Genomic DNA, 15599 nt, shown 5'->3' with positions numbered 1-15599 from the left:
GTAGTCAGCCCTGTTTTCGTCGTCCTCACGAAGTCGGGCTTCTCGTTGTGCTACCAGTTCTGAGTCATCAACCGCGACATGCGGACGATTAGTATTCAAATGACCAACATCGATATCATGTGGAGCAGATCCGGAAACCAATTGGTCCCAAAATCCTGATGAAGAGGTTGAAACGGGTACTCTCCCTCGGCTTTGAAAACTCTCATCGGATCTTAGATCTTCTGTTTGGCCTCGAGTTATTTTCCGATCTCGGTTGTCGGAACGAGGCACAACTCGAGGGGAATTACTTATCTCCTTGTTTTCTTGTGATCGCTCTTTTTCAACTTCATCCATGATTTCCTCCAAGCGTTTGTATTGAGCCGCTTGGAACTCGGTATTATCGTCTTCAGACTGTAGGTCACCGTCTTCCGAGTTACTCTCACCACTATCATCATCACTCGCTCTCCTACCAGTCAATGATTCCATGACTGCTTTCAGTGCCAGATCTTTTTCAATAAGTTTCTTCTTTTCAGCCTCAATTCGCACCTGTAACTCCCTCTCCTTCTCACGCTCTGATCGTTCGAGCTGCTCTCGATATAATGATTTGGCAACGCGGTCTATTACACTCAAAGAATCGTCCGTTTCTCGGATCAGCTTCAACAAACCTGCATTTGGTCGGCTTGGCTGATTCGCTGACACCGGGTTGATTCCAGTCCCTAGTGACAAGCCGCTTTGCAAGGTCTGAACTGGCAAATCCGAATCCGAATCTGAACCATACCTTTCGGCCTCGTCACTTTCAACACGGGAAGATCGATTTGGCGTAGGTTTTGACTCATCATTATCGGTGGTTGAGCTTTGCAGTCTGTTCTCCAGCTGCTCGTAAAATTTCACTTCAAAAACTTCTTCTAAGTCCCGTTTGAATTCGTCATGACTATCGTCAAGCTGCCCAGCAAATAGATCTCGTTGCACGATCCTAGGTGAGTCTCTAGGCGATGATGACGCTGAAGACGACGATAAACTTGAAGAACTTACTTTCTGTGATTCGAATGAACATTTCGCTTCAGATATGCCTTCCATTACTTCATTTGGCGAAGGCCACACAACACTAATGTTGTAAACACCAATAGAGCGGATGTTGATGTCGACGTCTTCTTCGAACGTATCTGAAGTAGAATTGAAAGCCTGGATCTGTTGCACAACTTGCCGGCTGCGAGCAGGAGGACGAACTAAGGTTTCACCATTCTCACTCCCATCTAGGTCATCCTTGTCTTCTTCAGCTTTGGAGCTACCATTCCGGCTTTCCATTCCATCATGAAGTTTTCCACCAACATCAAATGAATCAATACTACCTTCGTCGACTTCTTCGACACGGTCACTATCGTCATTTTTACTGTATTCTACATCATCATAATCTGAGCCGGATTGAGAAGCAAACCGATCCACAGCGTTTACCACTGGAGTGTCTGCTGGAGTTTGAGAACCATTGACACCACTTGTAGGCCTCGCCACGCCATTCGCGCTGAGATCTATGCTCTCGTACTGTGATTCTTCTTCTACTACTAACACTTCAGTAGAAGTGCCCGGTTGCTTCCTTAATCCACTTAACCGAGCCGAAAGTGCTGCTGCTTTTTCACGTAGCTCGAGTAATTTCCGAACGCGTTCGCTAGCTTGAGAACCCTCTTCACGCATTACCAGCATATTCTTGGTTTCTTCAGCGCCGCTAGCAAGAAAAGTGTCGTACCTTGTTACGCGCTCAGAGCGTTCAGAACCTTTAAGGTTTCCAATTGCGCGGTCATTTTCATTGTCCTGATGCGGCTCATCAAAAATTATTTTCTCGTCACGTCTGCTAGCTTCTGCGTTGATTTCACGTTTTGAAAATGTATCTATAGCAGAGCCACGCAAATCCGAACTGTTTTCAGGTGAAATCGACATTGCGATGGTTTCCATTGCAACATCATCTGACAAAACGGGATCAACAAGTTCTTGGTTCTTGTGGCCATCTGCCCTCTTCTTAGAAAGACGCAGCTTCTGTAATCGAGTTGCTTCCAGTATCTGCAGCATAACTTCGCAGTTTAGTCAACAAAGCAGCAACAAAATGACAAGTTATCGTACCTCCAATTGCTGTTGCCGCTTTTCTTGCTCCCGCTGATATTGCTCCTTTGCTTTTGCGTTCCAGATTCGTCTGCTAGTTTTCTGGAGCTGCATGTACTCACGCGCTATTGCTCGTCGTTCTTCTTTAGCTCGGATAGCTGCGTCATTTCCAGAGGGTAAAGCGGTGGCAATTCGCTTTTCTCTTTTCGACACGCGTGGAGTTGATGCGAGAGGTCTCCGTTTATTAGTCTGCTGCTCGACAGGGGGCTTGGAAATCTCGTCACTCACCACGGCATCTTCTTCGTCGCCTTCTCCTTCATTATTCATACTCAGATCTTTGTGACTGACTTCCGTACTCGATCCCAACGGCAGACCCATTAGTATGGACGTACTTACACCTTGAAGCCGTGGTTGTTCTTTAGGTTTCTTTTTGCGCTTCTGTTGTTTTGCGGTAGAAGTATTGCGGCTTAACCGTGGGACTGGAGGCTTCCGTTCGGGCAAGTTCGGCGCGCTCTCAGCTCGTTGGCTTGCCTTCCGACGTCGATCACTCATTCCACCAGAACGCACTGCCCTCGCTTGAACTGCTCGTTGATTTTGCTGTCGAATTGCCTCCGACATCTTCTGAACTTGCAATTTTCGTTGGCGTAACTGCTCCTGCTGCCGCTGCATCTCGTTACGATGCTCACGGAGTCCAGACGCGGCTGTGAGAACGCGCTTGCGTTCTACCATCTTCCTCTTCTTTTGCCCAGTGCTTGCGTGATGGCTGTGCAGTAAGTGCAACTGCACTATGTCAGTCGCCGGGTCTTCGTAGATATGATCTATCGAAGTGTCCACTCGTGTCCATGACGATTCTACACGACGCTTTTCATTTACTGACACTTGTTCATTATCACGACGAGAGACATGCGATGATAGTTCGCGTTTGTGCCCATTTGGTTTTTCTTGGATGCGCTCTTGGTTCGTCTGGAAAGTTGCTGACGAAATAGCAACAGCGGTCGAGTTTGGGTGCGATGCAACGTGATACCGCGCGTGGGAGTCTACTTCGGTAGCTTCTTGACGTTGTGTAAATAATACCAGCTCTCGTGCGGTAAAAGAACTTCGTAACTTCGTCAGAGATGGCATGCTCGACACGAACGTACCCGCGCCGGGGCTAGCAACAGATAGCGGCAACACCTTAGGACGAAGCTCACTGGTCTTACCTGGATCGGGATAAGTTCTTTCTCCCACGTGCCATGTGGTTGTCTCCCCTATCGGCATGATATCTGCCCCCGGCAAAGTCTCCCCACCATGAGTTGACCGCTGTTTCCCTTCCACTTGCATGTCTTCCTGCACTCCTCGTCCGCGTGGCTGTGTCTTCCAAACGCTTTGCTCAACTCGCTCATCATACGCATCTTCACCAGACGCCAACGCGTCAATTCCACTCGATCGTGAAGTTCTCATCTCATGTGAACGCGTTGCAGATTCGTTCATCATTGTCCTCGTTCCCTTGGATCGAATCTGAGGTGAACGAGCACTGAGAGGATAAGGCCCCGTCACCTTTTTCACTTGGAACCGAGACCTTGACGAGTCGTCCCGCGATCGAACCACAGTCTACAGTAGCAACCAAAATTGACCATACAGAAGTCAGTAATACATACAACGGGTATTGGACCACTACAGCATCGACCTGTTCACCTTCGACAGCTCTTCTCTCCGCCGGAAGGGGCTTCTAGGGTGTGGCTACCAATCAAAACTCACGCACTTTACAATATATCCTCTTAAACTAAGCAGAAACCCTGCAAGATCCCTACCTCTACGGTCAAGCGCGGCGAGAGAGCGGTGGCAGACGCTGCTGGAGCCTCTAGCGACGCGGTTACGGAGCGTCTCGCGGCTCCAGAGGAGAAGACAGCAGGAACGGGTCTGCCCGAGCCACCGACGCGCAGCGTGCCCATCTCCAGAGGCACCTGCCGCCCCGAGAACGCGCCGGAGCGACGCACAGCACCGCCATCTTGCGCGCTGCGACTCTCCATGCTCAAAATGCGCAATATGTGGTACACATCATAGAACTCAATTAAGTACGCTTTGTTTCCATTAGGAGGCAGTTGGTTAGGAAGAGCATCGAGCCGCCATGTCGTTAGCGTTCCTGTCCAAGAAGAGCTGGCATACAGCCAATCTGCGCGTACGTTGCGCTTGCTTTCAGTCGACGCCGTCCTTTCCTCCGTGTTCTTCGTCTTGTCCCGCGACGAACGAGCTCTTACTCGCCGTTTGGCGCCTAGTATTTACGTATCAATTTGCTAACCTTAAGTGTTTATTTATTATTTCTTGCAGAATGTGGAGAAGGTCTGGATCGCCGAGCAGAAGCACGCGGCGGAGGAGAAGAAGGTGGCGGAGCTGCGCAAGAACATCGAGGAGGAGCGGCAGCTGCAGGAGCTGCGCCAGCTGCAGGCGGCGCAGGGCAACAAGGCGGCGGCCGTGGAGCGCCTCGACTGGATGTACGAGGGCCCGTCGGCCGCCCGGGAGAAGACGGCGGAGGAGTTTCTGCTGGGCAAGGAGTACAAGGGCGAGGACGAGAAGGCGGCCAAGGGGGACGTGGATCTGAGCACCACCACCAAGTACGGTTCGCTGGCGCTGACCAAGAGCACGCTGCCCGCCAACGACGCGTTCCAGCGGCTGAACGAGGACCCAATGATGCTCATCCGCAAGAGGCAGCAGGCTGCGCGCGAACAGGTGCTGAAGAACCCGGTTAAGATGAAGAGGATCAAGGAGCAGGTAGACCGCTTGAAGGAGGACAAGAAGGCGCGCAAGAAAGCCAAGAAGGCTGCGAAGAAGGAGAAGAAGCATGCGCGCAGAGAGGAAAAGCGACGGCTCAAGAAAAAGCGCAGGCATGGAGAAGATGACAGTGACACAAGCGAGCTTAGTGCTGATGAAGATGAAGAGAAGGCGGGCCATCGCCACAAGGACTACCCTTCCAAGCATCATCGTGGACATGGTGGAGACCGTGAGCGAGGAAGGTCACCTTCAAGGTCATACAGCAGCTCAAAATCACCCGTTGCTACGCGCCAGAGCCGTGATCATGACCGTAGCTACCCCCGTCGTAGTGGTCGAGAGTCAGAACGTCGCGAGCGCAGTACCAGTAACCATCGTTCGTCACGTTTAACCACTGATCGGCACCACGAAGAAGAGCGTCGTCGAGACAGAAGTTTCTCTAAGGGTGGACGTAGCTCGAGCGCAACTCGCGACCGACGCTATCGCAATCGAAGTCGCAGCCCTCGCCGATACGAAGAGAAAAACCGTAGTCGAAGTCCTCAAGGTCGTGACGACTTTGGTCGCGATAAACCCCCATCACGACGATCTCGACGTTCTGCTGAACACCGCAGCAAAACGACTCCCCGACAAGAGCATTCACGAGAATCAATCCGCCATGGGGCCGGTCGACTAGACAGAAGTCGCTCTCGTAGTCCAGGTGAACATCGACGCGGACGCCGTTCTTGGAGCCCCGTTAACCGTCACAGACTTCGCCCCCAAAGCCCCGTTGGCCGTCGTGACAGAAGTCCCTCTCGGAGCCCCGTTGGCCGCCGTGATAGACGTCTCTCTCGGAGCCCTGTTGGCCGCCGTGACAGAGATCGCTCTCCGAGCCCGATCGATCGCCGTGATAGTCATCGCTCACCATGTCCGGCTAATCATCGTGGCAGGCATCGCTCCCGTAGCTCAGGCGATAGGCGTGATAAGCATCGCGAGCACAGCCCTCTGAGTCGTGGGGACTCATATCGCGAGCGCAGCAGTCGACGCCGTAGCTCGTCCCGTGGCCGGGTGAAGGAGTCCACTGATGAGCGCGATGGTGATCGTCGTGGCAAGGAACCAGAATCCAGGCGCAAACCTTTGGACACAGACGGAAAGTATGGTCTCATCAGCATGGCGGGGGCAGTGGAGTCCAAAGATGTTGATAAATCTTCTTTGGGACCCAACGCAAAATATTTGGCAAAGGCCCGCGAGGCTAAACACCTTGAAGAAGTGGAGCGCCGTCGAAAGTTGGGCAAGACATCGTCTCCCCGGAAATCTCGAATATTAACGGAGGAGGAAAAGAAGCGCATGGCACAGCAAATGGTAGAAGACGCGAAGCAGCGAGATGAATACATTGTGAAGCGTGCGTCCAAGAAAAAAGACGAGCTGGACAAGCGCGAACAAGAAGCCACGAGCAACAATCCCGAATTCCTCAGGTAAGGCGTTGAGGTACTCCTGTTTTAGCTTCAACGTTTAACCATGCGTTTTTTTCGAATGCAGGGAACTACACTCGGCAGCATACCTAGACGGTGAAAGCAACATGGGCGATCGTCTTCGCAGAAATGCCCATTACATACAACGAAAGGCTGATTCCTCCAACTTCCTTTCCAAGTAACCCGATACTTCCACACATTCCATGTCATTGAAAAAACAAAAAAATTAAAAGCAACAGTGAAAGTGTTATTCCTATCTTTTTGTTACGACATCGAGAGGAATAACGAAAAGAAACATTCGAAACATGCAGCGGGGAGACATAAGATCTAGCTGAGGAGCTATCTTGCAAGCTGCACTCGCCAAATCGGTCGGTCTACTGTAGAGTGTCAAGGTGCTAGGCCAGCGTGCAAAAAGCACTACTCGATGTCGCTCATATCACTGACATCGCTGTCGTCTTCCTCATTGCCCATTTCAATGGGCTGCGATGCGTAGTTGCGCACATACTCTGCATGGCCCAGACAAGACATTCGATCAGATATCGCATTAAAACAGTCGGCCCGAAGGTTTGCACACGCACCTTTGACTTTTCTATTGTACGACTCGGCGTCCTTCATGAGCAGCGAGGCAGCTTCTCCATTCAGCGGGTCGCTTGGGTTCGGGTAGCGGAGCAATTGAGGAATGAACATGTCGAAAATATTGACCAGCTCTGAAGAAAATTACACGTACGAAAACCAAATGAGCCGTGCCTCCTGCAAAGACCGCAACTATAAAGTAGTGCAACCTTACCGAACATTGGGCTCCACGTCTGGTTGATCACGTCGAGGCATACAGACCCCGACCTATCCTCCAACACACAAGCACGGCAACAATGTTAATTAGCCTCCGCAGCTCATATAGCTACGATAGCAGCAGCAAATCGGCGCACGTTTCGTCCACGTTGGGGTGGTAGATGCGGTTGACAAAGCCGATGGACGGCGACTTGAACGGGTAGTCCTTGGGCAGCGTCACGTGGATCTTCCAGGAGCCTCCTTCGTACGGGGCTTCCCACACACAAGACAGAAGCGTCCGGTCAGAAGAAGCGAGCCCCTTTGGACACACAAGCTGCACGCACTGTCTTTCGGGCCGTGGAACTTGACGTCCAGGTCATTGGTCTTGGTCTCGTCCGTGAGGTGCACCTCGTAGTCGCTCATCATGCTGTTCACAGACACGCACACATCCACGCCGTTAGGTCTCCCTTGTCTGCTGCTGCTGCGTTGAGTGCGCGGCAGACACGCACAGCTTCATGACGTCCGTCTCGCGGCGCTTGTTGGCTTTGCTCATGCTGGAGACGCTTGGGGCGGGGCTGGGGAGGGCGGGACTGCGTGCGCTGCTCGCTGGCGGAACTTCTTGCGACTGCTGGGCGTTCTTCCTTCCCTAAAGCAGCTGGTGTTCTTCACTTTGAAGAGAAAAACCCAATACCCCCACACTAGAGGTCGCACCTACCTGATTTCACTTGACGTTTGTATGTACGGGGTGACCCCCTCAGAGTGTCTTTTCGACGATTGTTTGGTGTGGCGCACACAAGCGCTTGCCTTAGGAGGTTGTCGAAGGATACCAATGCAAAAGCTGAAGTGTCACGCGATTGTCAAGCTGCTCACATTGTCGACACGCCACAATTTTTTTCCTGCAAGCACGCGACGCAACCAGAGCAACACCCGCGTACATCAACCACGATGTTACGTTTTCTGCTTTTCCTTCGATGCTCTCCTTGCCGTCATTACGGCTTTGGTGGTTCCTTTTGGTCTACCTCTCGGTCGTTTGACGGCGGCGGGTCCCTTTGGTTTGGTCGCCGGTCGCTTCGTCGGAGCTTTCGCTTTGCCCATCAGCTTCTTCCCTGATCTAGCTGCTGCCGTTGCTGCAGTGGACGTACCTGCCTCGCTCGTATCTGCAGCACCACTACCGCTCGCTTGCTCAGCCTGTGGGATCTTCACACGCCGCCGCGGAGGCGGAGCACGCACGTGGCGCAGCTGCATGCAGGAGAACGGGCACCGCTCGAGCCGGAAGCCGGAGCCGTCGAAGATCAGCAGGCAGTCGGTCTCTTTATGCTCCACCATCTTGCCTTTGAAGCTCACGCCCCCGGGCGCGCCCGTGGACGAGCCCATGAGCACGTGCACGCCGCTGGAGCTGTCCACGCTCACGAGGCCTGGCGTGCTCTTGTCCACCGACGCGGGCTGGAACTCATAGCCGAACGACGCGAACACGTCGCTCGGCTGCTGCTGCTGCTCATCGTCTGCGTCCGGGTCAAGCAGCGACGCGCCCAGCGCTACGGAATACTCGTGGTCGTCCAGCGGAGCTGTCGGCGGCTCATGCTCGTCCATCGCCACTTTCTATGTGTTCAAGCATTGGGGAGTCTGTTCCACCAATCGCGAGCGTGCTCGAAGAGGGCACAGTGTACCAGTAGCACGTCAGCGTTAAGCGTGCAAGTTCAACCAGCGACTGCACTACCTGTTTATCGTCTCTAACCCTGGAAATCGGGTGGCATTGCTTGCGCTTGAAAACTACGTTTGTATTGGACTCTATACTGTGAAAAAGCATATACTGTAGATCACCATGCGATCGTATGTGGCGGGGTTCCGGCGCGGTGCCTGTCACGACAATCTGGTTTCGCGTCCGCGGATTCCATGTTTGCTTGCACTTGCACCTACGTGTCTCGAGCGATGGTCGTGGCCTTCACCCGCAGCAGTGTTGCTCCGGCCAAATTGTCCGCCGGCGCCAACGGGTGCAACGAGCGAACCAACCAATCGTCGAGCCGCAGCCAGCAAAACCCGATCGTCCTCCCCGCCCTCATCGCCCAACCCGCCTCGCTGTGGGCACCGCATTGTGCTTTTGGGGGTGCCAAGGTCCCACGCTGCAAGCCGTCCGAAGCTATCATTAGCGTGAGCTGCCTGTCAATCAATCTCTCTGCCGGTTCTTATAACTCGAGGCGCCATTTTGCCAGAACTCATTGCCATCTACCCCGAAATCGTACTGTAGTCACGATACTCGCTAAGCCGCAGCCGTCCACGCTCAGGGTCGGAGTCAGTCACTTCCCCAAGTGCCTCGTAGCACCACGCACTGACACCTCGGAGAGAACGGACGCGCGCACGTCGCACTAGACGACGACCACCATGGGGTTGGGCACCGTCACGCTGCTGGAGATCAACCAGGTGCCCTCGGGCAAGCGGATCGCCTACTGCCTGCCGTCGGGCGAGTTCATCTTCGTGGCGGACACGTGCGCGCCCGTGTTCGACGCCGACGACGCAGAGGACCTCTACGGCGGCAACCTGCTCCAGTTCCTGACGCTCGGAGACGCCGAAAAGCTCGAGGACTTTCTACGGGCCCAGCAGCAGCGCAGGCACCACAGTGCTCTGGCATTCAACCCGTCGCAGCAAATGCGCATGGTGGCGAGGCTGCCCAGCAACCCGAGCACGCAGCTGTGGATCCACCTCTCCACGATCCCGCTCACGCTGCGAATGATGCGCTGCATCGATACCATCCGCAGCCTGAGCAGTCCGCTGGGCCACTTTGCCGACTCGTCCAGCTTCGTGCTCTCTGAGGACGAGTTTAGCTCGGTGATGAGGAATCCCTCCGACTTGCTGGCATCGGGAATCGCCCCGCGCTCGGTCGCGCCGTTGCCGTCTGAAGACGATGACGATTTGATGTTTTTGGAGTATGAAAATAGCTGCCTGTCCCCAGCAAGCCTCACTTCCATCGTACCACTCGAGCTGAAGCACCGCCACCCCAATTTCGCGATGACTCATAACGGTTTGCGCCTGGACGATACCGAGACGGGGGAGGTTAGTGAAGACGACGAAGACCTCAAGGCGTCTCTGTCCAACCTGGCATTCGAAGCAGATTGGTCCAGCGAGACTGCGCACGGCGACCAAGCACACGCTCTGTTCGCAGCTGAACCGATCACCGCCACCTCGTCGTCAGGGTCCGATCCGATGGCATCCGAGCCAGGATTTCGAGCCGAACTCGTCATTTGAGATCCGAAATACTACTAGTTCTTAAAGTGGAGACACTTCGTCCACATCAAGCAGCCTCTACACCCGTAATCTAAAGTCGTTTACTGCATGCATTTACCTTACCTGGGTGAAGTAGTAGACGCTTAGTGGCGTCCATCTTTTGATTCCAGACACTGTCAACTTGCCCGAAAGAAATTTGAGACAAGCGTTTCTGGCGTTGTAGTCAAGTCAAGTCGATCCGTACGGATCACAAGAACTTGTACGAATCCGCGTTTGGAGTGCGATGAAAAGAGAAGAACGGGGAATTCTCTAGGAATTTACAATTCACCTCAAGTGCAGGGGTTTGCATAAAAACAAATCAGTATCACTACAATTAGAATTTTTAAATAAAAACGGATTATTGGAACTTTCTAAAAAATACAATATGAAACTGTACCAATTTTTGCAATAAAATATAGTACAAAAGTAACCCCCTATGAAATCCAAGTTGTTGGCCAAACTGCTGGGTGTCAGAACTCCACTCACTACCACAACTTGCGATTACTATGGTTCATATTTGGTCCAAGGTAACTTTTGACTGGTTAACACAGCTCCAAGAGCGTTAGCAGTTGTCCCAAACGCGCTGACTTTGTATCTCACTCCCAAAAGTACCTCCCAATTCACAACGATGCCGTCAAACAACAAGGACGTCTGTGCCTATTTCTACGAGTCCCTACATCACGGGATGTACCGCTGCAAGCAATGCGGTAGTGAACGTTGGCACCGGCTACTCAAACCTCATTGCCCACAAGCACGACGGCTTCAAGGACCAATTCGCCGCGCCACTCGCTTCGACAACCCCGCGTTTGGGTTCGTCTCGGAGGAGACGTCGCATCGTTTTCAGCGGATGCGATGGGTGGTCTAGCGGAATATGCCGCTTTCTGAAGTCGGCAACGAGCTCATGCACTACGTGGCCGTGTATGGCGTGTTTGAAGAGAACGATGAAGCCCGCCTACAGCGTCTCGCGGTGTTACCACTCGACGAGGGATCGCAAGATGCGGATGCACACATCAATCTCTTCGATGCTGTGCTGGACGTGTACAACAAGACGCTCGACGTGGTGGCTTTCATCATTGGCGACAACTGTAGCACAAACTAGTCGGTCGCAACGAAACTCGGGGTTCCTCTGGTCGGTTGTGCCAGCCACCGCCTTAACTTGGAGGTTAATCGGTTTCTTATCGAATTCAAACCGTTATTAACTCAGGTTAACAACCTGATGTCGAAGTTATTCAAATAAATATCTTCGTCGAGCTCGCCAATTCCACTGGGTTTCTCCCTATTGCGGAAGAGTGCCCCGGGGAAACGCAGAAGTTGCCGCCGAGGAGGCAAGGCGACACGATGGATGGAGTGTGACGCGGGCGGCTCCGACGAGAAGGTACACGGAGCGAGGATGCGACATGACGCCTGAGTTTGATCCCTCCGCGGGATCAGGGCTGACTTGGCGCCGGATTCGGCTCCCCGCTATGTACGACCCCGTCACTCAGATCCCGTCACCCAAAGCCCGTCACTCAAGACCGCGTCACTCTGTCGAGCCATGAGGCGAGACACTTTGCGCAGGCTTGAAGAGGGAGAGTCGGGGAAGACGTCGAAAGGAGGAAGGATGAAAAGTGAGTGTATTTAAAGAAGAAAGAAAGCTGAACGGGGGCTTTGGAGATCGAAGCCCCTGGACGCGTGGCAGCTCTAGGAGCCACCAATTCCAATATATGTATTCCTAGCGTTTTGTACCCACATTCGTAAAAAGTCAATTATGCTTTTTGATGTTTTTACAATTTACTGTTTTGCATAGTGGGACTGATAACTGACACACTCGGACCCCGTCACACGGGACCCGTGATTACGGGCCATGAATCAGGTTGAAGATCAGTCGCGGGAAGCACGCCGGAAGTAGGGTTAGGTACAGAAGAAGTGGTTAGACAGCCAGTAGCCAGTGGCCAGGACATAGGATAGGGTAAGACGCAGTCCCGAAATTCCTCTGAATCACAAAGACCTCCCATCCTCTACGTTCAGGGGAACCACCAAGCGCCGGCAAGTCGAGCGACAAGGAACACGTGGTCCCGTCGCTCGCTGGCTCGGGTCTCACCCCCCTCATGCCCAACGGGAGGGCACGTTAAGCTATACCATCGACCGGCGCGCCCGATAACGCGCTGCCTAAGACGAGGGACTGCACTGGCCCGATAACCGCCGCGCACAAGACCGGGTAGGCCCGATAACGCCACGCAAGCCCGAGGAAACGCCGGCCCGATAACACCGCGCCCAAGGGACTCGACACGCCTGCGCCCGAGCAGGGTGTCACCTGTAGCCCCCCAACTCAGGTGGTTGCCGACAAGATCTACAAGTGCCCCCCCCCCCCCCCCCCCCCGAAGATACGCTACTCAAAGTACCGGGAAATAGCCTGGCACGCTCCCGATTGAACGTGCAGGGTTTGTGCGAGGACGAACTTACAGTAAATTACGGTTTTTCTGTGAGGGCGCTACTCCATACTATCAAACGGAATATTAGAAGGTGGAGTTCAAGCTTCAAGATGCTCCAGCGCTACGAACGCATTCGCCCCCAGATCAAGACCGTGGATGCTGCGGAGGAGCTAGTGCCAACCGGATTGTCGCACCACAAGCTGCTCGAGCTGCTCAAGCACATGAAGAAGTTCAACAGTGTGACCAAGACGCTGGAGTGCGGCGGCATTGGCCTAGCGGACGCCCACCTGTTGTTTGACTCTGTGAATGCCGATTATCCCTGTATGCGTGACCAGCTTAAGCCCACCACCAAGATTGTACACTCGCCTGTGCTCGAGTCGGCTGTGGTCAAAGCCATCAGCGGGGGTGCTCTTTCCAGTGCAGAACAAGCTGCCACCAAGCGATTTGAAGTGCCGAAGTGCGGCATCCAAGCGGAAAGAACGCGGAGAAGACTGCGTGACCCAAATTCTGCGTACGGGACCAAGCAAGCACACCAAAGCGGGAAAGCACTCTGATGGAACTACCCACAGTTCGCTGCTGAAGCAACTTCCTCCGACATCGAACATGTGCGATAGACTTTTTTCGCAATGCAAGCTTGTGTCGACTCCGCAACGTTCCCGTATGCTGCCTGTGAGTTTGAATTCATAATGTTTCTTTGTGCAAACAGGAACATGTGCAATATGACGACGCTTGCTGCGGTAGGTAGTGAGTCTGAGCTTTAATACAGTATTGCAGTATTTGCGGCCGTATTTTTAATGTCTGTGGTTGTATTGCTTTTATTACGATTGCAATCTAAGGAGGCAATCCCGTATAATATTGAATTGGCGGAGCCTTGCTCAAGAGGACCGTTGTCGTTCCAACACACAACCAAACGCATACTTCTCTGATCCACCGTACTATCGCCATTTCAAAGTTATTGGCATAGTAGACGAAGACTTTAGAGTTAGCAAAAGCTACTCAGAACTTTAAAAAGCCAAGGACGTACCGTACAATCCTGTCGTGCTGGCTGATCCAACGTAGTCTTCTTTGGAATGAAAGTTGAAGTTTTCCCTGTGTGCTGAGAAGAGATGTAAGGTTAAATGTCGTAATTTTGTCAATTTTTGGAGATAATTCATAAACGTACGAGTCCTAGGGCTCACTTGGCGACATCACGCTACACAGAAATCGTCTCTAAAATGCTTTCAAGGCCTACAAATTGATCGAGTCCAAACGAAGTTTTATTGCAACATCGCAGCAGATATCCAAAAGGAAAAACGATAAAAATGACCAACCATCGTGCAGTACGTCATTAAATGGAAATTTATTTTTTGCTCGTTGCTAAAGGCACTGATGAGAAGTACCATAACCAGGCCATCGGGTTAGAGGAGTGTGCTTGCTTGCCTACAGGTACCTGAAAGGCACTGAGTACGGTGCAGGAGCAGACATTTGCGGTTCACACCGACCACGCATCGCTGCGGACAGCGATGAAATCGCATCATTTATCTCAGCGGATGGCTTGTGGGCTGTCATTCTTCTCTGAGTATAACTTCGTGGTACACTACCAGCCCGGCAAGGACAACATCCTCGCCGACGCGTTGTCTTGGCGTCCTGACTACGATCCACGCGAGCGACTTGGGCGTCAGACACCTGACAATGAGGACGAGTACTCGTGCTCGACATGTGTGGCGTCAAACTTGTACCTGATGAGCGTCACCCCTGCGATGTCGTTGCGAGAGGAGATCGCTACCGCGTGTGAACACGACGCACAGAATGTTGCCATCGTGACACACCTTAGCTCACCCAGCATTGCGACACTGAACGCCACGTTCTGGTCCAAACTCTTCGAATGCCTTGGCTCAAAGCTGAAGATGTCGACCGCGGCACATCAGGAGACGGATGGTCAGACTGAGCGTGTCAACCGCGTCGCTGAAGACGTGCTCCGGAGGTACGCGACATCATTCCCGAGCTGGAGCGCGTTCTTGACGTTGGCCGAGTTCGCCTTGAACAACGCTGAACACTCGTCGACGGGTCTGAATCCATTCTTCAATTAACTCCGCGCGGCACCCGCGCGTCCCCGCTGTGCTTGCGTTGGATCTCCCCTTGGGATCACGTACCTCCACTATTGGTGGGGGAGGAGCTGCCGCTGTGGACTTACCGCCGACAGAGATGCCAGCGGGGCAGACACCGTCCGTGACGCCGGTGACGCGACACTGTATTCGAGTGCATTGAGCTCTAATGCTGTGACGCGCGCCCAAGTGAAGAAAGCCCTCGCCGCACCGCGCAACGCGGTGACTCCACTCACTGACTTGGTGGAACGTACTTTGATTGACCCCGCTGACCACTCGGCAGCGCATCCATCGGACGACGCAATAACCAACTATGCGCCGAAACCTTGGGGGCGAACCCCGCTGATCACGCAGCGGTTTCGGAATTTGTGCTACAACGGCAAGCTATCACACTGATTATGCGAGATGCACTGCAAGCGGCAGTGGCCAAGCAAAAAGAGAACGCAGACAAACATCGAAAAAAAAAGATTCATTTCACGCGGGCGATCGTGTGTTACTGTCTGCTGAAGGTATCCGATTCTCCGCTGTGGCAAACCTCGGCGCAAACAATCTTGCACCACGCTTCATCGGCCCCTTCAAGATCTTGAAGTCCATTGGCGATGCATAGACGCTGGACATCCCGTCCTCGTTGCGCCTCCACCCAACGTTCTACGTCGGGCGCCTCAAGCGTTACCGGTCGGGCGAGATCCCGGGTTCGATTCACCAGGAACCCCTGGCGGAACGTGAGTCGGGTGCCCAGCCCGACGTGCCTCACGAGCCATCGAACCATCTGAACCAGGCGCCCGCTCGCGTAGACGTGCCCCAGATTGAGCCGA

At 53.3% G+C, this 15599-nt stretch overlaps 8 protein-coding genes across 9 annotated transcripts; 5 read left to right on the top strand and 3 right to left on the bottom strand.

Annotated features, from left to right (window-relative positions):
* Nucleotides 1-1805: 1805 nt before the first annotated feature.
* IUM83_07628 (uncharacterized protein) lies at nucleotides 1806-4079 on the bottom strand (the record flags this gene model as incomplete). 2 transcript variants are annotated; one of them, XM_067931942.1, is made up of 7 exons in its annotated part: nucleotides 1806-1862; nucleotides 1948-2031; nucleotides 2092-2384; nucleotides 2463-2508; nucleotides 3607-3660; nucleotides 3745-3789; nucleotides 3861-4079. In XM_067931942.1, 7 exons carry the CDS (start codon nucleotides 4077-4079, stop codon nucleotides 1806-1808), a joined length of 798 nt encoding a protein of 265 aa, XP_067786363.1. The 2 variants fall into 2 exon arrangements, with proteins under 2 accessions (XP_067786363.1, XP_067786362.1); XM_067931941.1 differs by lacking the exons at nucleotides 1806-1862; nucleotides 1948-2031; nucleotides 2092-2384; nucleotides 2463-2508 and having other exon boundaries at nucleotides 3512-3660; nucleotides 3745-3778.
* Nucleotides 4080-4177: 98 nt separating this feature from the next.
* Nucleotides 4178-6445, top strand: IUM83_07627 (Pre-mRNA-splicing factor CWC25-like protein; the record flags this gene model as incomplete). The annotated part of the gene is made up of 4 exons (XM_067931940.1): nucleotides 4178-4228; nucleotides 4378-5047; nucleotides 5912-6266; nucleotides 6331-6445. The coding sequence occupies 4 exons, from the start codon at nucleotides 4178-4180 to the stop codon at nucleotides 6443-6445; spliced, it is 1191 nt and encodes a 396-aa protein (XP_067786353.1).
* A 235-nt stretch (nucleotides 6446-6680) lies between these two features.
* Nucleotides 6681-7584, bottom strand: IUM83_07626 (Ubiquitin-conjugating enzyme E2; the record flags this gene model as incomplete). Its single annotated transcript, XM_067931939.1, has 6 exons — nucleotides 6681-6769; nucleotides 6842-6970; nucleotides 7051-7103; nucleotides 7190-7304; nucleotides 7376-7458; nucleotides 7541-7584. 6 exons carry the CDS (start codon nucleotides 7582-7584, stop codon nucleotides 6681-6683), a joined length of 513 nt encoding a protein of 170 aa, XP_067786354.1.
* A 293-nt stretch (nucleotides 7585-7877) lies between these two features.
* Nucleotides 7878-8621, bottom strand: IUM83_07625 (Protein associated with transcriptional elongation factor ELL; the record flags this gene model as incomplete). The annotated part of the gene is made up of 2 exons (XM_067931938.1): nucleotides 7878-7927; nucleotides 8051-8621. 2 exons carry the CDS (start codon nucleotides 8619-8621, stop codon nucleotides 7878-7880), a joined length of 621 nt encoding a protein of 206 aa, XP_067786355.1.
* Nucleotides 8622-8960: 339 nt separating this feature from the next.
* IUM83_07624 (uncharacterized protein) lies at nucleotides 8961-9348 on the top strand (the record flags this gene model as incomplete). Its single annotated transcript, XM_067931937.1, has 2 exons — nucleotides 8961-9179; nucleotides 9277-9348. The coding sequence occupies 2 exons, from the start codon at nucleotides 8961-8963 to the stop codon at nucleotides 9346-9348; spliced, it is 291 nt and encodes a 96-aa protein (XP_067786356.1).
* Nucleotides 9349-9410: 62 nt separating this feature from the next.
* On the top strand, nucleotides 9411-10271 carry IUM83_07623 (uncharacterized protein; the record flags this gene model as incomplete). The annotated part of the gene is made up of 1 exon (XM_067931936.1): nucleotides 9411-10271. One exon carries the CDS (start codon nucleotides 9411-9413, stop codon nucleotides 10269-10271), a length of 861 nt encoding a protein of 286 aa, XP_067786357.1.
* Nucleotides 10272-11160: 889 nt separating this feature from the next.
* IUM83_07622 (Hydroxyacylglutathione hydrolase) lies at nucleotides 11161-11388 on the top strand (the record flags this gene model as incomplete). Its single annotated transcript, XM_067931935.1, has 1 exon — nucleotides 11161-11388. The coding sequence occupies one exon, from the start codon at nucleotides 11161-11163 to the stop codon at nucleotides 11386-11388; it is 228 nt and encodes a 75-aa protein (XP_067786358.1).
* Nucleotides 11389-12810: 1422 nt separating this feature from the next.
* On the top strand, nucleotides 12811-13254 carry IUM83_07621 (Hydroxyacylglutathione hydrolase; the record flags this gene model as incomplete). Its single annotated transcript, XM_067931934.1, has 1 exon — nucleotides 12811-13254. One exon carries the CDS (start codon nucleotides 12811-12813, stop codon nucleotides 13252-13254), a length of 444 nt encoding a protein of 147 aa, XP_067786359.1.
* Between the last annotated feature and the right edge of the window lie 2345 nt (nucleotides 13255-15599).

The sequence above is a fragment of the Phytophthora cinnamomi genome (genome assembly GCF_018691715.1).
Source record: "Phytophthora cinnamomi strain GKB4 chromosome Unknown Contig68, whole genome shotgun sequence".
NCBI classification, from domain to species: domain Eukaryota; phylum Oomycota; class Peronosporomycetes; order Peronosporales; family Peronosporaceae; genus Phytophthora; species Phytophthora cinnamomi.
This window is presented reverse-complemented; position numbering and strand designations above follow the sequence as displayed.